This window comes from Typopeltis vanoorti, chromosome 13 (assembly GCF_054136105.1).
Source record: "Typopeltis vanoorti isolate ZY-2024b chromosome 13, IOZ_Tvanoo_1.0, whole genome shotgun sequence".
In the NCBI taxonomy this organism is placed as follows: domain Eukaryota; kingdom Metazoa; phylum Arthropoda; class Arachnida; order Uropygi; family Thelyphonidae; genus Typopeltis; species Typopeltis vanoorti.
In genome coordinates, this window is record NC_143561.1 from 25,370,743 (window position 1) to 25,398,740 (window position 27,998).

The following is a 27,998-nucleotide window of genomic DNA, read 5'->3' on the forward strand; positions in this document are numbered from 1 at the left end:
TCCCCTCTATCTGTTTGTAGAATTTTCCCTGCCAAACGAAATAGCCTGAGTTCATTGTGAACTGAAATAAGGCTGAGATATCGGGAGAAAATTTAGCTTGGATTAGCTCTAAAGTTTCCTTGAGTGGGACATTTGTAAATAAAGAGGACACATCAAAGCTGACCATTATGTCAGTATATTGGAGTGTAAGATTTTCTATGCTGGCTTTGAAATGGGCTGAGTTTTTTATGTGTGATGGTGTGTTGCCAGTATAGTGTGTGAGCTCTTTGGCCAACTGTTTAGCTAATTTGTATGTGGGGGAATCAATGCCATCCACTATGGGACGTAATGGCACATTTTCTTTGTGTATTTTTGGGAGTCCGTAAATACGGGGGGGGGGGGGGTATAGAGTTAAACGGCTTTAATCTGTTGGTAACTTCTACAGGCCAAGAAGTGACTCTCTTAAGGAGCCTGTGAAGTTTTCTAATTTGAGAGTTGGTGAGTTTGTAATTGATAGGGAGGTAAGTGGCCCGATCTAATAGAAGAGCATTCAGCTTACCTGTGTAGTCCTTTTGGTTAAGTACTACAGTTGCATTTCCCTTATCCGCTTTGGTGATAACTAATTCTTTATTATTCTTCATTTCCTGTAGAGCTTTATATTCCTTGTTTGACACGTTGGTGTTTGGTGGTCTTGCGTTGGAAAGGACACAGGCTACATCCAGTCTTACACTGTTGGCGACTTGATGTGGAAGGTGGCGGATTCCACGCTCGATCTGGATCATAATATCCTCACTAGGTATTTTATTGGGAGCAATGCCGAAGTTGTGTCCACGTGACAGTGCGTTGAGTGCTTCAGGGTGACTGAAGAAAGGTTGATTACCGTGTTGGTAGCAGGTTTTGGAAAGACGGTAGAGTTCTTTTTTAATTTTTCGAACTTTTTCATCTGTCGGCCTCGTATTTTTTTAAATTCTTTTTCGGCAGCGGTACATGAGACGTCATGTAAAATCGACCAAAGTTCATGGTTCAAAGTGCGCGAAAGCGCATCTTCGACGGCACGAATAGCTTCATTAATGTCCGCTAAGAGCGACTGCGTGGCGGTGATTTGTTCGCGTAGCAACGCGTACCTAGCGCAGCTATATATTCGGAGAGCTTTTTGTGACACAAACCGGTGCTTAAATTTTACACAGTTCGGGATTACTTTATTATCCCGGTAGCGTTTCAGGAACGCTAGACGATTTAATTGTCTAGACAGCTTCAATTTCAATTTACCGTATTGGCGGGCCTTCCGTGCGATTGTATCTCCGTGGATGATTTCACGTTTTCACAAATACAGTCATTCTGGGCTTGCGGACCATGCTCTGGATACACGCCACAGAATACGGTGGAAGAAAGCTACAGTGATACACCGTAGCAAATACAAATTTGAAAGACTCTTTATGGAATCAGCCTCAGCCCTAAGAAATTCTCCAAACCTCAACAAATTTGGTTGTATGCGACTGCCCCAAATTTGGGAGGCCTACATCTGCAGACCTTCAGCCCAACAGCCAAGAACACCTACTTAGCCCACTAGAGGGCACCATCAGGACTGTTAGGAGAACAATAGCTTCATCTCTTCATTCCCAGTTTCTGTGTTGTAGTGCCTACGGAAGAGATGAAGCTATTGTTCTCCTAACAGTCCTGATGGTGCCCTCTAGTAGTTAAAGATTGGTACTTATCTAATTCTTCAGCTAGCTCCATTTCTTTGCCATTCAGGCTTCTTAAGTTGATAGTACCAATCTTTAACTCTGGTGATGTTGAGTTGGGGTGTGCTTTCAGATTTGTAACAGAAAAGTATTGCTGATAACTTCAAATTCATCTTTCGGTGCATGTTCACTGGAGCAGATCTTCGAAACCCTGTTTTTTTAGAGTATTAATGCCACCTAGTTTTTGTGTTGGTTGGTGGTAGCAGTTTTTGTGTATATATTGGCCAGTATGTGTCGACTTCCGGTACACAGTGAAGGAAAAACTGCCAGAAGGAAGAAGTGTGACAAGCGTATCTAGAAATGGAAGTGTGTTCTGTTTTTCAATTTCAATTGTGAAGTGTATGTGTTTGTGTTGTTTGTTTAGGGGCTAAGGAAGGTGTCTAGTGTCCAGAGGTCATGGGATCAGATCGCAAAAACAACGTCCAGGATCTTAAATCAAAAATAACAATTGTAATGCTAAAAATAGGACATTATTATTACCGAAAGAAAACTATCTATAAGAAAGAATGTTTGCTCATGTTATCATAAATAAAATTCAGCTTGATGTAGTTTCTAAATAATTAATTTGTAATTTTTTTTTTTTTTTCAGTATTTCTCTAGCTTTCTGTATGTAATGTAACTCAGCTTGTGTATTTGTATATACTGCAGATGATGATCTTAATATGAAGATCGAAATGTCAGGAAATTAAGAGTTATTTATAACACGGTTGTAAAGTCCATAATTTCTAAAATGAATGCTGATCACCGTGCAACACTAAAAGAAAGGATTATCATATCGCACCTTAAACACACTCAAATTCTCTGCAGACACCACCCTCTTGGGCAAGGCATTCCAATCATTCACAACTCTCCTTGTAAAAAAAACCTGCTTCTCACTCCCCAGTTCACACCCTAATTATACAGCTTCCAGGGATGACTTCGGGTTCTCCCCTGATCTCCCCCCATTTGCTGTAAAACCTCTCCAACATTAATCTTATAACAACCCCTTACTAACTTGGTCTTTATCATATCACCCTCCTTCCTTCTTTCCACTAAACTCTGTAAACTGTATCTTTTCAACCATTCCTCATATTTGACATTCTAGACCTCTGACCTATCCATGCTTAACGTGAGCCATTTCTTTTTCTTCTTATTCATCTTTGAATCTTTTTCAAATTGAACTGTTTTTCCTTGGTCAGCCCCCCTTCCCCTTTTGTTTACACATGCATTCGCATCTTATCGGAGCATCTACCTTTCTTAAGCGGTGTTCCTCTGTCCACCCTGAGCCTCCCCATTTCACTGTCTGTCTGTCTTTCACACCTGTTCTCTCATTCTCTATACTCATGCCACTCACTTCTTCATTCATAACCACCTCTTCAATCTCTCCTGTTTTCCACATTGCTTCCTGCTTGATCAGATTCATTCTCTGCACTCACTTCTCTACCCTCCAGCAGTAGTCTTTCCAAGCAACAAAAACCATTCAAATGCAGTCCACCAATCCTATACAGTTCACTTCATCCTTCAAACTCATTCCACACATTAACTGCACTCCTTTCTCCTTGAACATTTCCACTAACATATCATTTATAATCCTTGTTCTCTGCCTCATCTCCCAACTTTCATACCTGGGCAACATGCTTAGTACCTTTCCTACCACACTATTCTCTTTTATCTGTCTCAACAACCTCCTGATATTCAATTTGACATGTTCTTTATTTGTAGTCAAGTCTTTTGTACCTATTACAACTAACAACTCCTTTGCTCACTTACTTCTCATATCTAATGCCTCAATCACTCTAGTAATTTTACCTTCAGTAAAATATACTTTGTGCATCAGCATGCTTTTAATAAGTGAATCGCCATATAACACCACTTGCAGGTCTTTATTTTTTTTACCTCTTTTATACCAACATTATTTGTTTTCATCATTTCACTCTTTCATACATATCACAAATTCTCTTAACTTCATTCTGCATCCATTTCATCTCTTGCCTCATCTTAACCAACTCAACTTTCGAATGTGATGTCACATTTTTGCTGTCATTCATTCACTTTTGTTGCCAGCCATACACGCTTGTTTGAAGTCAACACCACTTGCCTTAACTGCATTTTGTTTTTTTAACTTCCGCCACATTTGCATCACTTTCATCTTTTTTTTTTTACCAATGATTTCTACTTTACATTTTTTCTCATCTATTTCTCATCTAATGAAAGTGATGCCACATTTGCATCACTTTTATCTTTTTTTTAGCAATGATTTCTTCTTTATATTTTTTCTCATCTATTTCTCATCTAATGTTTTCTTTCTTAAAGATAATAGATGTTACTGTCTATTACAAAAACAGGCAACTTCATTGTTTGTTCATTCAGACGTCGCTAGGTGTCGCACGGATTAGATCGTCGGCTTGTCGAGAGCTCCTGAAAAGATCAGTATTATTTTGTGTTAACATTAGATATTTTACCAGAATTTTAAGTAGTATTGTTTGCTTTTTGTTTCTTGGTGTGTCTGTGCAATTTTTGCGTGTTTTCTGTTATTTTAACTATTATTTTTAAGAAAAGATAGCGTACACATGGCACCGATAAAGAAAAAAATGGCGGCCAGGTCGCCATGCTTGCTTAAGAGTTTTGATGTAAAAGAATTTATGCAGTGTGCTGTCTGTGAGATGTATGCCTTGCGAAGAGCGGTAGGAGTCTGGTTAGAAAGTGATAGTGGAGTTAATATGTGTAGAAAGTGTAAAGAGAATGAGGACTTCAAGCGTGTTTCGTGTATCGAGACTGATATCGTTAACGGTAGTCAGAATGCAGAAAATGGCGGTGTACTAGAGAATTGCGCGGTAGTGCCAGATATGTGTGAGAGCGTCGCTGAAAGTGTAAATGAAGGTAGAAACACCGAAGGAATGGATGATTTGATCGATAACGAAAATGGTGAGATAAGTGCGAGTAGCGAAATTGCCCGTTTAAATGGCGCGATACACAGAGCCAAACGACAACTGGAGCGTATGCAAAAATGTGTGTTGAACGTACCGACAAATAACCGGCGGAAGTCTGTGACGGCAAATAATAGAATGTACGTAAACGTCAATAAAATGAAGGAGCGAGTGCTGTATGGGGATTCGCTATTAAGAGGCGTAATAATTGAGAGTTTAACGAAGTCGTACCAGCCGGGTGCGAACATAAAGGACGTCAGCGAATCTATTCGACTGCAAAAACAGAGGGTGAAAGAGATGATAATAGTGGCAGGAACGAATGATTTGAAAGAGGACAAAATGGAAATGATAGAGGATGTGAGGGAGTTGTTTGAGGTAGCAAAAGAGAAGAGTGAGAGAGTTAGGATGGTGAGTATCTTACCGCGGTATGACAGCGAAGTGTTTAGAAGGAGGGCCATAATTGCCAATGACTTTATGCGTGGGTTATGCATGGAGAGTGGTGTGGAATTTGTGGATGTGTGGAATGAGTTCGATGGGCGAAAGGACTTATATAAGATGGATGGGTTACATTTGAATGGAGTTGGTGTACGGAGACTTGAAAGAGTGTTGATGAATGATGTGGAAGTGGATGTACAGACTCAGGGAAACTAGATTTATTAAGAGGGGGGGGAGTAGATATGCAGACTTTAGGGGGGGCAGTTAAGTGTATGAATGAGTATATTATGCCCGGGCGAGTACGACGGACAACAAATCAGAATGGGATAATTAGTATAAGGAATCAAAGTAGGGATGGGACAAATGGGCTTCTGCGATTCATGTACACTAATGCCAGGAGTATTAGGAACAAGAAGGAAGAGTTTTTGGCCATGGTTGGCACTTCCAGGCCACAGGTTGTCGGTATTAGTGAAACATGGCTGACAGAAGATGATAAAGCTAGTGGGATTGAATGCGATGGGTATAGCGTGTTCAGGAGTGACAGGGTGAATAAAAAGGGGGGAGGAGTGTTATTGATGATAGCTGATGAGCTTCAGCCAAGGAGTATAGAAGTTGAACTGCAGGATGGGGAAAAAAGCACATTTGAGGCTGTTTGGTGTGAGATACAATCTAGCAGAACAAAATATACAATTGGGTGCTGCTATAGACCGGGTGATGGAGTGGATGGTGGGAATAGTATGCATAAGCAAATAGAAGAAATGAATGGAAGGAGGGTAATTATTATGGGTGATTTCAATTATGGTAATATTGACTGGAAAGAGGAGAGGGCACATGGGAGGAAGGAATTGGATTTTATGCAGTTATTAAGGGACAACTATCTACGGCAACATGTATTGGAAAATACCAGGGGGCAGAGAGTGCTGGACCTAGTAATTGCAACTGAGAATGTGGCTGTAACGAACATGACCTTGTTGCCACCAATTGGTGAGAGTGACCATAAGGTCATGACTTGGGAGGTGGCTAAAGGAGTCGAATTTACAATTAAGACAGGGTATATGTGGAATTACCGGGCTGGTAAGTATGACAAGCTTAGGTGTGTGCTTGGCTCAATGCCATGGCATGTAAAACTGCAAGGGCTGGATGTTGATGGTGCATGGGAGGTGGTCAAGAACTGTTTGCAGGAGGCAATGGTTGACTGTATACCAAGAGTCCGAATAATAAATCAGGTAGGGGTTAAATGGATGAATAACACTATTAAGCTTGAGCTGCAAAAAAAGAAACAATTGTGGAGGGAATTTAAGGAGAAGGGTGACCATCAGGTGCATGAACAGTATAAAGCTCAGGCCAGGATGGTAACAAGGGTGGTAAGAAAAGCAAAAGCAGATTACGAAAGGAAATTGGCCATGCAGGCTAAAGAGAATCCCAAACAGTTTTTTCAATATGTTGCAAGTAAAAGGAAAAATGCTCATGGTAGAATGATCTTAAAAAATGCTGAGGGTAGGGAGGTAACTGAATCAGTCGATGTTGTGGAATTACTGAGCGAGCACTTTGCAAGAGTATATCATCCAGGTGGTGGCTTTGCGGAAATGGAGGAACCAACAGCTTATACTGGAATTGTGATGAATGAGGTAGAGGTAACTAGTCTATTACAGAACCTCAATGTCAATACATCTGTGGGATTGGATGGTATACCAGCTCGTGTCGTACGTGAAGTGGCCAAAGAATTGTCAGTGCCCTTGACCATTATGTTTAATTTGAGCCTCAGGACTGGGTCAGTCCCAAGGGGGTGGAAAGAGGGGAAAATAGTTCCACTGCACAAAGGTGGTTCCAAGGCTGCTGTTGAAAATTACCGGCCAATCAGCATAACAGGAATCATTATCAAGGTCTTAGAGAAAATAGTCAAGAGGAAAATACAAGATTGGATAGAAGAAAATGGGATACTGTATCGGGGACAGCATGGTTTTGTGAAGGGTAGGTCATGCCTCAGTAACTTGCTCACGTATTATAACACAGTGACGGCTGAACTGGATAAGGGTAATGGGTTTACAGTGATTCTGCTGGACCTTGCTAAGGCCTTTGACAGGATACCACATGGAATTCTAATCAGTAAATTGCAGCATATGGGAATGGACATAGGGTTGGTGAGATGGATAGGAGGGTGGTTGACGGAGAGATATCAGAGAGTGGTTTACTCAGGAGTAGAGTCCACAAGACGGCCTGTGACTAGTGGTGTACCACAAGGATCTGTTCTTGGACCACTGCTGTTTAATTTGTTCATAAATGATATAGGAAAGGATCTGAGAGGAACAGTTCATTTGTTTGCGGATGATGCGAAGTTGGGTAGGGCAATAGTGAATGCAGATGACGTCAAAATTTTGCAGGATGATTTGGATAGATTGGAGGTCTGGGCTAGGGAGAATGGATGTCAATTTAATGTGGCAAAATGTAAGGTTATGCATTTTGGGGTGAAAAGATGGGAGGCAGTTTACTGCATTGGTGGAACCGTGCTCCAGGAAATTGATGAGGCACGAGATTTAGGAGTGTTGGTGGATAAGGAATTGAAATTTAGGGGACACATTGCAAAAGTGGCCAAATCAGCTCATCAAATCACTTGGTTGCTGAAGAATACGTTGACAAGCAGAGACAAGCAGGTTATTGTTCCTCTGTATCGAGCCTTGATAAGACCTCATCTCGACTACTGTGCTCAGATTTGGTCACCTAGGTTTCTTCTTGATGGGGAGGAGGTGGAGAGGATCCAGAGGCGAGTGACCAAGATGATAGCAGGTCTGTGGAATGAACCGTATGAGAACAGGTTGAGGATTTGTGGGTTGCAAAAATTGGTTGATAGGCGGAGGAGGGGAGATATGATTGAGACATTCAAATTACTGAAGGGTTTCTATAAAATTAATTCAGAAGATATTTTTGAGAACAGGGCTGGTTGTGGGAGGACTAGGGGACATCCATGGAAACTGAGCAAAAGTGTGGTTAGTAAAGGTGTTAGAGCTGGGTTCTTTACTTTTAGAGTAGTGAATGAGTGGAATGCGCTCCCTGAGTCTGTGGTGGATGCTGTGACAGTGAATGAGTTTAAGGCGAGGTATGATAGATACTGTATGAATGTCGAATAGTTGTGATGAAAATGATTTGGGGCCTCCCTCGATGAGTCAAATGACTCCCTGGAGTTGCCCGTAATAATAATAATAATAATAATAATAATAATAATAATTCTTTAGAAATCTTCTTGCCAACTTCTTTTCTACTCCTAGAGTTCTTTCCAGTAATTTATGTAATGCACATCCAAGCAGGACTGTTGTAACCCATTGAGCAACTAAGGCAATGCCTAGGAGTGGGCTTAGAGCCACATAATCTGGCAAAAAATTATCTCAAATATTAAAAAAAAAAAAAAAAAACCACTTAAAATACATATTTTCTTGTTTCTTGAATGTAGGATTAGCATATACCCTAACAACAGTCCTCCTTCCAAGTCTCATATTTTGATAATTTAGCTGGTTATACTTTGCACAGAAGTAATTTTTTTGATCAATAGCCCAACAACTTGTCCAGTCATTCCTTGCTGTTGGATGCTGATACCATCATGAACAAAAACAGCCTTTGACACAGCCTCTGTAGTCAACTCTTTGCTCATTTCTCACCCTGTTTTTAATTTCGTAAGTGTGCAGTAGGAAAAGAAATCTTCCCATTTTTTACTTTATGATTCAAGACATTTTTTAGTATTACTTCTTAGATGAACAGAACATTTTCAAAAATCAGATAAAAGCTAGTAAAATGATTTATGTAGCACATTTGTGAGGGAAAGAAACGAACTCATATGGTATTTGACCTTCAGACAGGACAATAGAATTTGTCCAGTGCTTTCTGTTTGCATATTCAGTATACACTTGTAGTTTAGTACCAAAAGTAGCAAAAGGAGAAACTTGTTTACATTAGATTTGAACACCTATATGTTGTATTTTTTGGGAAATATGTCTGAGGGAAGACTGTTCCATAGTACTGCAGTAGCAGGGATAAATGAAGAAGAAAAGAAACTTGTTCTGTGGCTTTCAAGGTGTACTGTGAAAGGATGTTGGGTGGCAGCTGTACGTGTTCCAATGGGCTTAGTACAGGGTGGGGGAATTATCAATGTTGTTTCAGATGAACATTTCCCATGGAAATATTTATAGAATATACAGATTGCGTAAACCAGGTGTCTGTGTGAAAGTGGGAGCAGTGAGTTGGTGAGGGATGGGTCATTTATTAGTCTAATTGCTCTCCTCTGTATTGAGTCAAGCATTTTGAGGGAGCTTTTTGGAGCCCCACTCCAGATGTGAGAGCAGTATTCGAGAGCTGGGCGGATTTGTGACTTGTATAGTATTAACAGCTATTCAGAGGTGAAGTAGCATCTTGAGCAAAAGAGGAAGCCTAGTTTTTTGGAAGCCGAGGATGCAATGGTTGTGATGTGTTTATGCCAGGAGAGGCTTGATGTCAAGGTAATTCCGAGAAGACAAATTTCATCTCGTCTGAGAATTTGAGTGTTATCGAAAACAATGCTGGGGGAAAAAGGTTCTTTTTTGTGAGAAATAAGACAGAACTGGGTTTTACTAGCGTTGAAGTTGATGAAGTTATCTGAGCCCCATTGGTGGATGGCTTGGAGGTCAGAATTAAGGGCAGTGGTGGTTGACGTTCTGCGAGTTGAGGCGAGTTGTGTAGAGTAGGGTTTGTAGAATGAAAGGGAGGAATGTAATGCGCTGTCATCTGCAAAACTGTGTACTGGGTTAGAGGTCAACTGAAATAGGTCATTGATATATAGAAGGAAGAGGGTCAGTGAGAGAACTGAACTTTGTGGGACCATAGCATTTGTTGGATGGTGAGAGGATAGGGAGCCGTCTATCATCACACATAGTGTGTGTGTGTGTGTGTGTGTGTGTGTGTGTGTGTGTGTGTGTGTGTCCAGACAGGAAACTGGCAATCCATCTGCAGAAGTCCTGAGGCAGTCCAAATGATGGGAGTTTGCTTAGTAAGCCTTTATGCCAGACTCGGTCAAAGGCTTTTGGAGATAGATTGCAACTACTTAGGATTCACCGAATTTCTCCATGGTGTTTGTCCAGTGATGGGTAATGTATGAGAGTAGATCTCCTGTTGAACGGCTTTGACAGAATTCATACTGGTGGTCACTTAATAGCTGGGTACCTTCAAGGTAGATTAGGAGTTGAGAGTTGATGATTTTCTCCATTACTTTAGATAGGAACTGAAGTGAGTGAGATAGGGCGGTAGTTAGATGGTAGCGATTTATCACCTCTTTTTTAGGAATGGGTTGAATATAGGCCAGTTTCCAGATTTTGGGATATATACCAGTGGAGTAAGAGAGTGCTGCACACCATACTGCACAGATGAAAGCAAAAGAAGGTAAATTTTTATTGTGGCACTTAAAACAGTACAAACACAGCCAATGCATACAATAATTATTGAAAAATAGAGTAATTAAAGTATTTGGTGTAATTAGAAACAACAATGAACACCATACTGCACAGTCACAAACAAATAAAGTAAAAGTTTTATTATACCTCTTAAATTACAGTCCTGCTTGAGGCACAGCTCAAGTGAAACACAGACTAGCATGAAAATGTTAATATATAAATATCCAAGTCATATTTATATAAATAAAAATATTTATATTTATTAAAGGTTGAAACCTTCCAGTTTCGACGTTTATTGAGGTCTCATCAGTGGGAGCCAGACCCAGAGGTGATACCAAGGTTGAAGTAATGCAAAGTGGAAAAACTTCCAACAGTTATCTCTAATCCAGAGAATTTTATTAATAATAAGATGTGAAACCTTTTGGCTACTTGTATATGAAAACATGACTTCTGCATTACTTCAACCTTGATATCATCTCTGGGTCTGGCTCTCATGATAAGAGCTCAAAGGTAGAAACCGGTCTGGGTAATGACCCTTCCCACAATGCATAGCATTATACAAGTCAGTAAAGATGTGCTTTGCATTATGAGATACTAAGGCAAGTGATGTGAAGTCATTAGCTTCTATATAAGAGTTGCCCCAGTCCTGATTATACTTCAGGAGCAAAGTTTGTTTGCTTACATTTGGATAAAGGATTAAACCAAGAATATAATTTCTTGGCATCTTTAATTTATAGTATAACCAAGTGGAAAAACTTCCAACAAAGATAGGATAGGAACACAAAATGGGTGAATCAACTATAAGAGCAATTTTAAGCAAAGTTGCCGAATACAAAGAGAAAGGTATGGCTGCTTCATGTTCATCATGCATGCGGACCACTCAAAATCAAAGTATTATAATGATTGAATTAGCGAGACTTCTTTCTTCATGGATCGAAGATTGTAACCAAAAATGGATCCTGCACTGACCTTATTAATTAAAAAGCATTAAATCTCTTTGCAACCATGAAAAAAGGACTATCAATGATGGAAAAGAAGAATTCCATGCCAGTGGTGGGTGGTTTGAGCATTTCAAAAAAGAAAACTAGTCTATATAACGTTCAAATCACAGGCAAAACTGCAAGTGCAGCTAAGGAGGTGGCCACAAATTATCCAGAGATTTTGAAGAAAATTGTGACCAACAAATATTTAATGTCAATGAAATTGGCCTTTTTTGGGAACAAATGCATTCCAAGACTTTTTTTGGCCAAATCAGAGAAATTTCAGCCTGGTTATAAAGCTTCAAAGGATAGAATGATTCTTCTGTTAGGTAGCAATGCCGAAGGTGATCTGAAGTTAAAACCCTTATAGGGAAAATCCTAGGGCCATCAAAGGCATTAACGAAGCTTTCCTCCCTGTTATTTGGAAGTCTAACAAGAAAGCATAGATTACTAAAGAAACAATTTGAAAATATTTTTCATAGAAACAAGTTTTTAAGCAGCAATGCTTAGAGGCTGTCCCTGATGAAGAGAGAAGCAGTAAAATTTGCAGAACAGTAGAAGAGGCAATAGGGCCATACCGTCAGCTCAATTCTTTGTTAAGAAGTAGAATAATAAATTTATATTCTATATGTTTTATTGTCTTTGAGCTTTATGCTTTTCCTTTAACTAGGCTCTGAGACATATCTTAATTCTTTTATAAAAAAAAATAAAATAAAAATCAAAAAAGAAATTTGAGGAATGAATTATACTTTTTCCGATAGGTTATTATATTTGATTAGTGCATTTTCGATTAATACACCCATTTTAAAAAGTGCATTAGGCACATTAATCGAGAGGTTACCGTATTACAAATTTCTAAATATACCACATCTATATGTCACACCTGATTGTTTAACAGAGGTGCCAGTACACCGTACTATTAAGACCATTAAGTACTGTCCCAAAAAAAAAGCAGGAAGACAGGCTGCATGTGGCCCAAACAGCCTTAGAGAGGAAATAAATGCTTCATATAACAAAAAAAAAGGGATAGAATTAGAAATTACAGAATTAGAGAGAGAGAGATGATCGGAGTAGAAGATATTGTGAAGTACTGCAAAACCGAGCTGGGTTAGAAATATAAGCGGATTAACAGATAAAATGAAGCACTTAGCTGGTACCAAGAGAAGGAAAGAGAAGAAATGGTTACCAGAGAACAAGATAGAGCAATGGTTCTTAACCTTTTTGAAGTCACGGAACATTTTTGATTATAAGAAAAATTTCGGGAACACCAAAAGCATTATGGTCATAAAACTAACAAAATATGCATGGACTTGCATTTTATAAAAATGGAACCTATTTTAATGCAATACTTGAGCTTGTTGGCTTTTGAAGATTTCAGCAATATCAGGTCTAATATGTGATATATCTACCCACATCTCTTTGTCAATATTGAGAAACTGAGTTCATGCAAATATGATTTTGAGAACTGTAACAAAATTTTCAGTGCCATTGTGGAGAGAGCTGGATATTCGGCTTGGACAAAAATCCAAAATTCCTCGAGAGTTATTTCAGAGAATTTCATTTTTAGAGTACGATTCTTTGACAATGTAACTAATTGTTCTTGTAATGAAAATTCTCAACTCAATGTATTAACTGTGCCAAATGGATTTCGTATCCAGTCATAATTGTGTGTGCATTTAAGGAAGGAAAGCAAGTTGAAATCTTTTCTTCCAATATTGTTAAATATTCTGTTATAACGGAAATAATTCCCTCGACATTTTATTATGGGGCGAAGGAAAAATATCTACTGTATTTTTTCTGATATGCGGTTTTCCAAAGAGATACTTTTTTCTGAAAAGCTGACAATTTATCAGTGGATGTCAAAATATTTTCATTTTTCTCTTGGATTCTTGTATTAATGCGATTTAAGTAATTAAAAATATCGGCAAAATATCCATTTTAGAAATACAAGAAATCATTTTGATGACATTTTACAAAATTATCTGTACCTACATTTTTAAAACAGACCAATAATTCATTCTTAAGTTCTAAAATTCGGAATAGCACTTTACCCTTGGATAACCATCTTATTTCAATGTGCAAAAGCAAAGATTCGTACTTGGCTTCCATAGATATGCAAATTTTTTAAAAAAGGCGTGCTTTTAAAGGTCTTGATGTAATTTACCATATTTACAACTTGGTCTAGTACAGGTTTTAATATTGCCGGTAATGTTTTTGAAAGATGTCATGTGACATCTTTCACTGGCGGAACACTTGTAACCAGTTCGCGGAACACCGGTTAAGAACCACTGAGATAGAGCAAAATCTAGAAATCTTTGCCATGAGATGGACACTGGCTAGTGAAAGAAAGAAGAAAGTTAATGGAGAGGCTTTTCTCTTTGCATGCACTGCTAAATATAAGCCTCTCCATTAACTTTCTTCTTTATTTCACTAGCGAGTGTCCATCTCATGGCAAAGATGTCTAGATTTTCCTCTATCTTGTTCTCTGATAACCATTTCTTCTCTTTCCTTCTCTTGGTACCAACTAAGTGCTTCATTTTATCTGTTAATCTGCTTATATTTTTAACCCATCTCGGTTTGCGTGCTTTGAAAAAGATATATATATGCACATAAATTAGTCATAAGCATGAAGGAAATTTATAAGATTAAATTTTCCTCATGTTTATGACTAATTTCTGTCATTCTTATTTTGGTTTGATGAATCAAAATGTCATCATATCTTTATGTGATCTATATTGCAGCAGGAAATAGAATTAATGACACAAGACTCTGGTTCACTCACAAGACTGGTTTTTTCTGTCATTCATATTTTCATTCGATGAATCAAAATATCATCATAGCTTTATGTGATCTATATTGCAGTAGAAAATCGCATTAATAATGCAAGACTCTGGTTCACTGAGCTCACACCCTGTACTCCAAAGAAGAACTTTACAATATTAAGTTCAACATATTAAATCAGTCCAACGTTTTTTTGGATCATGCCCCACCTCAATGCCTCAAAGATTTTGATGCCCCCCCCCCCCAGCATAATAGTCAGCCAAGTTCTGAAAAAGTATAGATATAATATAAATACGTACTTTAAATAAAAAAGGAACATAGTTAAAACTGTTTTTAATTTGACTTTCTTCAATGAACATAAATTTTATATTACACTTTGTCTATTATAAAACATAAATTGAACTGAACTCGGGAAAATAAAATCCAAGTTAACGTGATCCTTGAGCTTTATGCTCTGCTGCAAAGAGTTTTTATTTGAGGTAAACTAATTTAGTCATTTTCAATCTAAAATCCCCATAGTTTATGATATCCAGATGATTTCTTTTTTTTCAGTAGCAAGTCATTTACAGCACTAAAGCCACATTCAACTAAATAAGGCGACAGGAAGGGCAACAGTATTTTTTTTTTTTTTTGCAAAACTAGTTGAATTTGTATTTTGTTTCTGTCTCGTCAGAAAGTAATGCCATTGTTCCTTTTATGTTGAATAAAGTTCTAATAGACTCATCATTTTGTTTTACTGAGAGTTCTTCTTGATACTGTATTTATGTTGACTGCTGAACTAGTGATGTCAGCTTTTTTTTTTTCTCGGAAAGTCAGGGTTGCAACATCGACAATTTATTGCCGACAGTGGTGAGTTTGAGTATATCGGTGATGAGGTGACGAATGCAACATCATTTTCTAATTGCCCCCCCCCCCCCCCACATGGGGCATCCCCATGTTGGGAAACACTGTATTAAATCAACATTTAGTATTACTTCCAAGCCTTCATGGAGTGTGAAGACTCATCGTGAGAGGTTGAACACACACAGACCACAATAATTATCATGTTCTCTCCAATGGCTATAACTCTTAATGCATGCTTAAGGTATTAAACAACTATAGTCTTCATTAGAAGGACATTCTCATGATTTGGGAAAAATGTCCTAGCAATTATGTTCTGTAAATCTCCTTTCAGTCAATTTACATAGTGGCATCTTTCTCACACTCTCCAAATGATCAACATCACAAACATTATCATATTCAGCAGACTACTCTCTTCCTTCCTCCTCTGTTCTTTCATATTAGATTAAATGGGAAGACCAGTACAATTCGGTTAGAGAAAGATCAGATTTATTCAAGATACCAGGGGGTTTAAAAATCTAGTTTTGTCCATCACATGATTTCCTTCAGATATAAAATCCAACAGAAAAAATTTACATAAAAGCCATTATGCTAGAAGTAGTTTACTTCAGCTAACACCTTTTATTCACTTACTGGGATAGGAGAAGTCTTTTAACCCTATCTGGCTGGAGACTGAGTGGGCAGTTCAATCTCCACTGGTAGCCAATCAGAGATAGCTTGCCCATGACTATCACTAATTATAATTACAGTACAGCCTGTAATTATAATCTGCAAATGAGGCTTCAATAAATACTTCAGCAGCCAATGAAAATCAATGTGGTGGATCAATGCAAGAACTATGATGGGGGGGGGGGGTTGCTGCCATAGTTCTTAGCAGCCAGCTTCTTCCTATCCCTTCTAACATATGCCAGCCTGGTTGGCCGAGTGGTCTGCGTATCTGCTCTCCAGCCAAAAGGCCGCAGGTTCGAATCCTGCCATGGGCATCAATGTCTGTGGAAAATACTAGTGGTGGTCGGCGGTAGATAGCATTGGTGTAGTTGCTGTCAGTTGGTGGAATGAATGGTGGAGACAGAGTTGTAGAGCAGATACCCTCCCTCAATGAGTTTTTGAACTCCCTGGAGGTGTCTAATAATAATAATAATAAAATAATATATAGCAAGATGATTCCTTTTCAGACAATGCCAAATAATACCAAGAGGTTTCAAAACTGTCATCTTAAGGTACAGAAGTAAAGCAGTTCTGTAGGCCAGCCAGTAGATAGCACATGGGATTGAACAGGATAGGAGCATAACGAGGCTTCTCAACCAGCTAGTGTATAATCCTGATGCCTGGAGAAGTTCGAGTACAGTATATGGAAAGAACAGTTTGGTTTCATTTGCACAGTTCCTCCATTATCTTTAATTATTAACTGTTGCTATGTAATAATGACATTCAATTGTGTTGAATTCTGCTAACTGACTTCCTGCTGTTAGTTTGCCTGTTTTATGGATAAAAACCTAAACTACACAGAGGAGAAATCCCTGCCACTGGCTAATGCACTTTTAGTTCAATTGTTCAACTGAAGGTAACTTATAAATATTCCTCTCATTCCAGGCAGGACTTGAACTTGGGTTTTTCCAAACAAAGGACACTGTCATTCTTTAAACTAGCTATGGAGACACAGTGCTACCTTACTACTGTTCCTCCTGGTTTCCTGATGAATACAATATTATCCTGTATGGGTTCTGATGAAATTGTATTACCAAAGCAAAATTAGTTTTCAGTAGTATAGCATATAAATTGTTTGCCAACATTTAAAAACTGTCAAACCATCCTCAATCATTTATTAACTAAGAAAATATGTATTGGATCTTCTTACAAAATGAATATGGCAAAGTGAATGATTTACATGAAGTAGGCAGCATAACACAGCCAGAAATATTACAAACAATAAAATTCTAAATCAGTTTGAAAAATATTATTTATTAACTCTTAACAAATCGATTTTTAATTTCTTTAATGAGATAAAATCACAGACCTGTAATTATATTGAAGATGGTAAGAACTACAAATCCTGAAGAAGGTAGCTTAGGAATAAATGATACCAGGTAGCTGAAAGGTATAGAACACCAGCCATATGCTAATAGTAGCATTATTAAGGTTCCTAAATGTTATGGGATGAATTCAGGTCAGAAAATTTTTAATTCAAAGCACAAAACAATGTAATTATCGCAAAGCATGAAAGTGTTTCTTTTAATGACCTACTATAAAAATTAGACAATCTTAATGAGTAATAGGAAATAAATATAATATAAATAAAATATAAAAATATGCATTCATTCTGTAAGCTATTTTATATTTGAAATTTCTTTTTTCATTCTCCTTTCAATAACAAAAATGAAGAGTACATCATTAATTGATACATGTTCTGGCCACTGAATTAGAAACTTTTATTTTACATACAGGTATGTAACTACCAATACCAATCCTCTTCAATTCCTTGTGCATAATTCGGTGAGATATGGAATGGAAACAGCCTTCAATAAATGTCTCAGTCAACTGGAAGTTCTGTTTGTCTGTACAAGCCTTCTGAGATAACAGTGATCTCGTTCCTGACAGACTGTCTTAGGACCAGAGTTACACCTCAAATACAAGTAATGTGGGGATTATTTTTCTACTGTTTAAATACCCAGGATATCTTACTTTTTAAGAAACCAGTCAGCTATGCTGTTTTCAAAATCATGGCTCCAGCCAGACGGGCACCTACAATAAGCCCTTCATTGAACTCTGAAAGATCCTTTGTTTTTTCCATTATGATCAATACTATTGATGATTACTGACCAGGTATTTAGCATTCATTCTCTTAGAGAAACTGTGCTATAGTTACATTACTTATTTACATGATAACACAAGGCATAGGTAACACTATTCATTTGTCAAAAAGGCCAGATTATCTGGCCTTTTTGACAAATGAATAGTGTTACCTATGCCTTGTGTTATCATGTAAATAAGTAATATAATAATTCAAGTATTTTGCATATATGCTGCATAAGTGATGTTTACGTATGTTTGCATAAAGAATTCTAATTCAGTGACTGGTATATATGTATCCTCAGCTTGTGCGTATGTTTTCATCTCTAAATTTGAATATTTTTGTTATAAGTTTCCATTCTAGTTCATTTTAAAGTTGTTTAACTGAGTGGTTAGAATATAGTAATTCTAGTACAACCACATTATAAGTATGAAAGTAAAGACCTATGTAATCAACTAGTTTCTTATGCACTGTGGCATACTTCAAGAATAAATATCATTTTGAAACAGCAGTAGAATGATTTTTAATACATAAACTACTGATGGAATTGTTGTAATACTGAGGGCATTTCATGTTGCTATGTCACGTGTTAGATATCGTGATTTCAGAGGCTTCTTTAAACTTGTGAATATAGTTATTAAATTCAATATACCGTAGTCTCCCTTATCCGTGGGTTCGCTATCTGCAGTTTCAGTTATCTGTTCAACCCCAGTCCAAAAATATTAAATGGAAAATTCTAGAAATAAACAATTTATAATTACATCAGCAAAGTGTATATTAGATCCGACATTATTTCAAAGTTAAATGTTTGTAGAAACTACGAAAGTTTCATAAAAGTTGACCTGAGAGCTTACAAGAATACAATACTCAGTATCCCTGAGTTGCCTTAGCTACTTAAGTCAAGTAGGGCAAGTTAAAGCAACTCAGGGATGCTGAGGATTGTATTCCCATAAGCTCTCGGGTAAACTTATGAAACTTTCATAGTTTCTACAAACATTCGGCTTTGAAATAATGTTGGATCTAATATCCACTTTGTCGATGCAATTTTACATCGCCAAAATAAAGCCACATTTTAGTAACAGACAATTCATCAGTTTTAATGGCATTACAAGTAATTCTCGGTTATCAGATCGACTGTCGCAGAATCGCAGTGCACGTGTTCAAGTAAACCCTTATTTTACTTAATAATGGCTGCAAAGCACAAGAGTAGTGATGCTGGCAATTTGGATAAGCCAAAGAAAAGCTACAAAGTGCTTCCTTTTAAGTGAAAAAGGTGAAAGTTCTTGACTTCATAAAATAATAAATAAATAATAATATATGATGAGGTTGCTAAGAGATTCCATTCACATTCAGATAACTTTTATTACAGTATGTTGTTATAACTGTTCTATTATGTTCTCTGATGAGGAGGCTGTGGAGAGGGTTCAGAGAAGAGTGACCAAGTTGGTGAGTGATATAAAAAATGCTCCCTACATTGATAGATTGAGAGCTTGTGGATTGCAGAGATTGGTTGATAGGCGAAGAAGAGGGGATATGATAGAAACATTCAAATTACTAAAAGGTTTTTATAGGATTGATGCAGGGGAAATGTTTCAGCTGTGTGATAGTGATGGAAGAACAAGAGGTCATCTGTGGAAATTAAAGAAGAGTGTGGTTAACAAAGGTGTCAGAACAAGGTTTTTTGCCTGGAGGGTGGTGAATGAGTGGAATTCATTGCCTGACTTAGTTGTGAGCTCTTCGTCTGTAAATGAATTCAAGAAGAGATATGACAGATATTGTTTTGCTAGTTTGGGTCTCCCGCGATGAGTCTACTGACTCCATGGAGATACCCGTAGTAGTAATAATAATAATAATAATAATAATTTTATTATTAGTTGAGCCTCCATAGCTCAGTCAGTATAGATGAAGCCTTTTGGTTGGAAAGACCTGGGTTCGATTCCTGTCAGTGATGGAAGAAACCTTTATCTGGTCTCTTTCGACTAAAGGTGAGTAAGCCGGTCTCGTACAGAGGTAGGGGTTTTTTTTCACCCAGAAATTTGGGTTTTTCGTCTCCCAAAACAGGCAAACTGGCCCCATGAATACACATGGATTACAGTCATGAATACACCCCAGCCATATGCTGGTCCTGAACACAGATAAAATTGGATAGGTTGGGGAAAGCAATGGTGAACTACAAAAATCTACAATGGTGAACTGTAAAAATCTCACCAGGAATACTTTGTGGGCAATGCCTACAAAGTCACCTACGGTCGGAAACAACTGAACCAGAATTATTAGTTATTGTTGTTAATCTCTTACTGTGCCTAATTTATAAATTAAACTTTAAATTAAATCATAGGAAAAAACATAGTATATATAGGATTCGAATATATAGGAGCCCAAATTACTTGATATATTTACTTTTTTTTTTTTTCAACCTAGATCAGTACACTGCTGAATGAAGGTCTCCTCCAATTTTCTCCATTCCATTCTATTTTCAGCTTTTCTCAACTATTTTGTTTCAGTAATCTTAATGATTTCGATTTCATCTTGCCATCTCTTGCTTGGTCTTCCCCTTGACCTACTACAATCCATCAGTCTCCATTCTATCAATAATTTAGACCATCATGTGTTTGTTATTATTGAGAGACACCTCCAGGGAGTCAGAGACTCAGAGGGAGACCAATATACTACACACACCAGCAATCATACTTATTCTTGAATTCATTCACACTGCTTGCACATACCACATCCAATGGCAATCCATTCCAATCATGGCCCACCCTATGAGAAAAAAAAAACTAGCCCACACCCTTTCTTAGGGCATTCATTCTTACCTTCTAAGGATGCCCTCTTGTCCTTTCCATGCCCTCCATAAAATGAAAAATTCCATCAACTGAAATTGTGTGTCTTTTTCAGAATTTTGTACATCATATCATTCCTCTTTCTCCTGTTTGCTATGTCTGCAGTCTACAATTTCTCAATCTGTCTTCATAATATTCCACAATCCTGATATCATTTTGAACACTCTCCTTTGCACTCTCTCTTCAATCAGAATCAAAATGGAAGCCAGAAGACAAAACCTGCACACAATCATTCAAGTGAGGTCTTATCAAGGCCTTGTAAAGAGGCAAAATGACATCCTTATCTTTACATGTTAAAGTTTGCATTTCAATTATCTTTTGAGTTGTATTTGCAATCTTTGCTACATGGCCCATGAACTACAACTTGCTATCTATTAACACTCCAAGATCCATAGTCTGATCTAGCATAAACCCACCAATATAATACAATATTAGATATCTAATCACACCAAAGTGTATGATTTAGCTACTGCTGCCATCACTAGGCTTTTCCATCACTGTCTGAAGCTACATCTAACACTGGACTTTATCACATTCATCTATTGTGTTCAGGATCCTTTTTCTGTGGGTCTTTTCTTATCAGTTTTATTTGTATTTATTTGATTAATCAGTTCTGTTCTCCAAACATCACCAAACCATCCAATTCTCTTACTTCTTTTAAATGATAGGTCTTTGAAACAAGTTTTGTAGTTCCTTTTAATTATAAGATTATTATTATTAAGAAACAGATGGAGAATATACTTTGAGGGACTTTTGAATGAGGAAAATGAAAGGGCTCAAAGAAGATGGGCAGCCTTATGAGGGGATGGTGCAGAACAGTAGAGTGGAAGTGAAGAGGATGAAGAATGGAAAATCGGTGGGCCCAGATAGGATTCCAGTGGAGGCATGGAAGGCACTGGGGGAAAGAGGGAATTGACCTGCTGTGGGAACCCGTTTATGAAAGTTTGCCAACAGGAAAATATACCCGAGGAATGGAAGGAAAGTACTCTTGTCCCCATCTACGAGGGTAAAGGGGATGCACAAGACTAAGAATTACAGAGGAATAAAGTTGATGTCCCACACAATGAAAATCCTAGAAAGGGTTCTTGATGAAAGATTGAGGAAAGAAGGAGAGATTGCAAAGGAACAATTTGGCTTCATGCCTGGTGGATCAACAACAGATGCTATCTTTGGGTTATGGCAGATGATGGAAAAGTTTCAAGAGAAACAACGAGAGCTACATCTGGTGTTTATTGATCTGGAGAAAGCATACAATACAGTGCCAAGGCAAAAAGTCTGGAGGTGTCTGAGGGAGAAGAAGGTACCAGAGAAATATGTCAAGTTGGTGCAGATGTACAGAGATGTGAAGACAAGAGTTCGGACCTGTCTGGGATAGACAAAGTTTTCAAGTAACAGTTGGCTTACATCAAGGGTCAGCATTAAGTCTGTTTCTGTTTATTATTGTGATGGAGGTGGTGAGAGAAGACATGCCTTGGGCAATGTTGTATGCAGATGACATCTTCCTGTGTGCAGATTCAAGAGAAGAAGTGGGAACTAAACTGGAAAGATGGAGAAAAGTACTGGAAAAGAGAGATAGAGAGAGGTATGAGACCGAGCAGAAGTAAAACAGAGTATATGTGTTGCAAAGTGGACGGTGGCCACGAGACAGATCTGGAGCTGAAAGGAAATGTCATCAGGAAGGTGAGGGACTTTAGATACTTAGGTTCAACAGTGGAAGAAGATGGAGGGCTGAGAAGGAAGTGGGATACAGGATACAAGCAGGCTGGAGGAACTGGAGAGAGAAGGCTGGAGTACTATGCGATAAGAGGGTGCGATCAATCTGAAAGGCAAAATCTATAGGACAGTAGTGAGGCCAGCTATGACATATGCTATGGAAACTGTGGCCCTGAGGAAAAATAACATCAGCAGGATGGAAGTAGCAGAGATGAGAATGCTTAGGTGGATGTGCGGTGTGACCAGAAAGGATCGTCTGAGAAGTGACTGTGAGGGGAACAGTGAAAGTTATGAACTTAAGAGCGAAGATACAGGAAGCAAGGTTGAGATGGTTTAGTCATGTGATGAGAAAGGAGGGTGAATATGTGGGAAGAAACGTTATGCGGATGGATGTGCAAGGAACAAGGAAGAGTGGGCAGCCGAAGAAGAGATGGACAGAGCTCGTAGAAGAGGACTTGAGGATGAAGAACTTGGATGTGGTGACAGCCCAAGACAGGAGGATGTGGAGGAGACTCATCATTAACAGCGACCCCACTTAAGTGGGACAAGCTGCAGAAGAAGAAGAACATTATGGGCAACTCCAAGGAGTCCTTAGACTTATCAAGAGAGGCCCTAAACATGATGTCAAGTAGTCGACACGCATGCATGCAGTATCTATCATACTTTGCTGTTAAGTCTTTCACAGTCATGGCACGCACAACAGACTTTGGCAACCTATTCCACTCATTCACTACTCTCCAAGAAAAAACCTGGTTCTAACACTCTTGCTAACTACACTCTTACTCAGTTTCCATGGATGGTCCTGAGTTCTCCCACAACCAGAACTGTTCAGAAAAATTTCCTCTGATTTAATCTTGTAAAATCCTTAAGCAATTTGTATGTCTCAATCATATCACCTCTTTTCTGCCTATCAACTAGTTTCTGTAACCCAAAAACATTCATCCTGCTTCGTCACCAGCTACCATCTTGGTCACTCGCTTCTGGATTCTCTCTCCCCCCCCACTCCCACTTCTCATCCAGTGACACCCACATCTGCACCCTGTAGTCAAGATAGTCTTATCAAGGCTTGATCAAGAGAAACAATAACCTGCTTGTCTCTGCTCATCAAAGTATTCTTCAGTAACCAAGTGATCTGATGAGCTGCTTTAGCCACTTTTGCTATGTGCCCAATAAACTTTAACTCCTTATCTACTAACACTCCCAAGTCCCTAGCTTCATCAATTTCCTGGAGTACAGTTCCACCAATGTGATATACAGCTGGTAATCTTTTCAACTCAAAATGCATAGCCTTACACTTTGCCACATTAAACTGACACCCATTTTCCTGTGGCCAGTTTGCCAGCCTTTCTCTTTTTATTAAAGAATGAATGTGCAAGGGAATCAGCAATGCCTCTGACTAGGCTCTTTAAGTCTCAGTACTGACAGAGTTCCAAAGGAGTGGAAAGAGGGCAAAATAATTTCCTTCCATAAGGGAGGTTCTAAGACTGGAGGAGCAAATTATAGACCCATCAGTATCACAGGCATGATGGTAAAAGTATTAGAAAAATTGGTCAAAAAAGAGAATTCAAGAATGGGTAAATAAAAAATATAATACCACAAGGATCAACATGGCTTTGTGAAGGGTCAGTTATGCCTCAGCTGTTACTCTATTATAGTTACTAAGTTTTAATAATGGCAAACCGTGAGCAGACATATAAATACAAAATTAATAACGGAAAAACTCATGTAAAAGAGTATTTAATAGCATGATTTTCGCCTGTGTGTCATAGGCATCTTCAGTACATTTAAACTCAAATTAAACAAAAAAACTGACAATTCCATAAAGCGCCACCTAAGTAGCTAGTGTAAGATAACTAAAAAGGTCAATAAATTTCCTAACAAAAAAAAAAAAAAAAAAAATATATATATATATATATATATATATATACATATACACACAATAAAAAGTTAGGAAAGATTAGCTGAATTATAAAGTACTATCTCCCATAAAGGGGATAGACGTAAACCATTAGATCTGTTTAAGTTAGGAGAGTAAAGTAAAGTAAAGTAAAGTTTCACGTTTCTTTATAAAGCCGTTCCATGAGGAACCGACTTTTGTGAAGGACTGTTGTCTTTTTCTAATGAACTCTATTTCTAGCGATGATGGCATTTTCTGCAAGTCCAGACTGTTCAGGTTCAAGGTATTGAATATAAGACTGGTGTTCTAGCCAAATAGAGGCAGATCTTCTTGTTTGTCTGAAATAAGATAATTCACAAGAGCAGGGAATCTAGTAAACACCTGGATAATTAAGATGTAAAAGCTTGTCCTCAGGAGAAGTGAGAAAGGTGGAGATTTTTCTGAACAGTCGAAATGCAACAAAAATATTCAGTGGTTTTAAAACTTCTGCTATACATTCACTAATGCCTCATACATAACGGATAGGAATGCACATTATTTCTTCTGTATTTGAAGAGGAAGACATAAAACTACTCAAAGCTCTTTTCATCAAGGAATTCTTATATCCATTAGATAGAAAGGCAGAAGTAATATATTGCAGTTCTTTCTATAATAGATCATCTGAAGAACAAACAAAAGGAGTGGGCCCGATTTCTTTATAAAGCTGTGCCACGAGGAACCGACTTTTGTGAAGGACTCGTCTATTTCCAATGAACTCTATGTCTAGTGATGATGGCATGTTCTGCAAGTCCAGACTGTTCAGGTTCAAGGTATTGAATATAAGACCGGTGTTCTTCTAGCCAAATAGAGGCAGATCTTCCTGTTTGTCCGAAATAAGATAATCCACAAGAGCAAGGAATCTGGTAAACACCTGGATAATTAAGATGTGGAAGCTTGTCCATAGGAGAAGTGAGAAAGGTGGAGTTTTTTCTGAATGGTCAAAAGGCAACAAAAATATTCAGTGGTTTTAAAACTTTTGCTATACGTTCACTAATGCCTTGTACATAAGGGATAGGAATGCACGTTATTTCTTCTGTATTTGAAGAGGAAGACATTAAAACTACTCAAAGCTCTTTTGATGAAGGAATTCTTATATCCATTTGATAGAAAGGAAGAAGCAATATATTGCAGTTCTTTCTGTAATAGATCATCTGAAGAACAAAAGGAGTGGGCCCGATGAACCAGTGTTTTAATCGTTCCTGCCTTTTGACTGAGATGGTGATGAGATTCAGCATAGATATAATGGCCTGCATGGGTCTTCTTTCTATAGACTGAGAAATGTAGGTTACCATCTGGTTGGCAAAGAATTAAAAGACCTAAAAAGGCAAACTGCTTATTTTATTATTATTATTCAGGCCTCCATGGAGTCAAAAGACTCATTGCGGGAGGTCCTTCCTAAGAACAATGTCTGTCAAGACTCATTGAGGGGAGGTTCCCCCTAAGAGACACAAAGTCTATCATACCACTCCTTAAACTCATTGACCATTCTCGCCCTCACCACTATATCAGGCAATGTATTCCACGGCTCAACCACCCTCCATGCAAAGAAACCACTCCTCACCCTCTTGCTCACAGTTTCCTTTCGTAACTTCCAGGGATGGCTTCTTGTCATCACTCCTTCCCGCTGTTCAACCAAGTGAAAGAACTCCCCAGTGTCAACCCTGTAACCACCTCTCAACAGTTTAAAAGTCTCAATCATATCACCTCTCCTTCTTCTATCCGCCAAACTCTGCAGTCCACATTCTCTCAGCCGATTCTCATAACTATCCTTGTACAGTCCTGAGACCATCTTTGTCATCTGTCTTTGTATTTTTTCCACAGTTAATTTATCCCCTTCAAATCCTGGGGACCAAATCTGAGAACAATAATCCAAGTGTGGTCTGATCAGAGACTTATACAATGGAATGATAACCCTCTTATCTCTGCAGGTCAGTGTCCTTCTCATAATTGCAGCAATCCTCTGTGTTACCTTCACCACCTTTGCAATATGTCCCCTAAACTTCAGGTTTCTATCAATCATCAACCCCAGATCTCTTGTCTCCCCTACTTCCTCCAGTATAACTCCTTTCATAGAGTATGCAGCATCCCATCGATGTTTCCCAAACCTCAAGACCTTACATTTTGCTGCATTAAACTGACATCCCCATTCATTTGCCCATCTATCTAGCTTATTCAAATCCTCTCGCAGGGCTACTACATCTGCACTATTACTAATAATCTTTCCCAGCTTCGCATCATCCGCAAACAACTGAATATCCCCTTGCAATCCACTGGCAATGTCATTGATATAAAGGTTAAACAATATAGGTCCTAGTACTGAGCCCTGTGGGACCCCACTTGTAACCTTCTATCTCCTTGAAACTGCTCCACCATACACAACTCTCTGATACCTATCAGACAGCCAATCCTGAATCCAGTTGATCAATCTGACATCCAGACCCATGTGGTGCAACTTAAATATCAGCTTATCATGTGGCACCCTGTCAAATGCCTTTGCCAAGTCTAAGAAAATTGCAGTGTATGCCTTTCCCTCATTTAATGTTCTTGTAACTTTTATTATTCTACTTCTAGGATAAACTGGATCCTTGGACTTTGATTGAGAAACTGTTGAAGTTCATCAGAAGAGTAGATCTGGGAGAAATATTGTCAAAGATACATTGTTCAAAATTTTCCGTAAAAAAGTTGGAGATAGCAGGAGAAAGAGGACTGCCCATTGCTGTTCCTTCAATTTGTTGATACAACTTATTTTTTAAAGGAAAAATAAACAGAATGTATTACAAAATCAAATATTTTTACAATGTCTGAAGGAAATTCCTGTTGCAGTAATTCAATGCTTTCAGATAAAGGAACATTTGTAAATAAAGAAACAATATCTAAACTGATCATGAAGATCTGAAATTTTATGAAGATCTGAAATTTTATATTTGAAATCCAAAGTATTTTTTATCTAAGTATCAGTTCTTTTAGTTGAAGAAGTGAGAAGATTTGATAAAAATTTTGTAAGTGGGACAACCTATACAATCTACAACTGGTCTCAACGGAATGGCTGGTTTGTGAACTTTCGGAAGACCATACAATCTATGTGGACGACCGAAGAAGGTTTTAAGTTTTTTCTTTTGATCTTCATTCCATTATATCTATGCTGAATCTCATCACCATCCCAGTCAAAAGGCAGGAACTATTAAAACACTGGTTATCAGGCCCACTCCTTTTGTTCTTCAGATGATCTATTACAGAAAGAACTGCAATATATTACTTCTGCCTTTCTATCTAATGGATATAAGAATTTCTTCATCAAAAGAGCTTTGAGTAGTTTTAATGTCTTCCTCTTCAAATACAGAAGAAATAATGCACATTCCTATCCGTTATGTACAAGGCATTAGTGAACGTATAGCAAAAGTTTTAAAACCACTGAATATTTTTGTTGCCTTTTGACCGTTCAGAAAAATCTTCACCTTTCTCACTTCTCCTGAGGACAAGCTTTTACATCTTAATTATCCAGGTGTTTACTAGATTCCCTGCTCTTGTGGATTATCTTATTTCAGACAAACAGGAAGATCTGCCTCTATTTGGCTAGAACACCAGTCTTATATTCAATACCTTGAACCTGAACAGTCTGGACTTGCAGAACATGCCATCAT

At 38.1% G+C, this 27,998-nt stretch overlaps 1 protein-coding gene across 2 annotated transcripts in view; it reads right to left on the reverse strand.

The window, feature by feature from the left end:
* LOC150099998 (phospholipid-transporting ATPase ABCA3-like) overlaps positions 1-27,998 on the reverse strand; it is a 728,766-nt gene that overhangs the window by 148,884 nt on the left and 551,884 nt on the right. For both annotated transcript variants that reach the window (XM_090402469.1, XM_090402468.1), the window contains one exon: positions 17,092-17,217. In XM_090402469.1, coding sequence (XP_090258595.1) covers positions 17,092-17,217 — 126 coding nt within the window. The remainder of the gene's footprint in view (positions 1-17,091; positions 17,218-27,998) is intronic.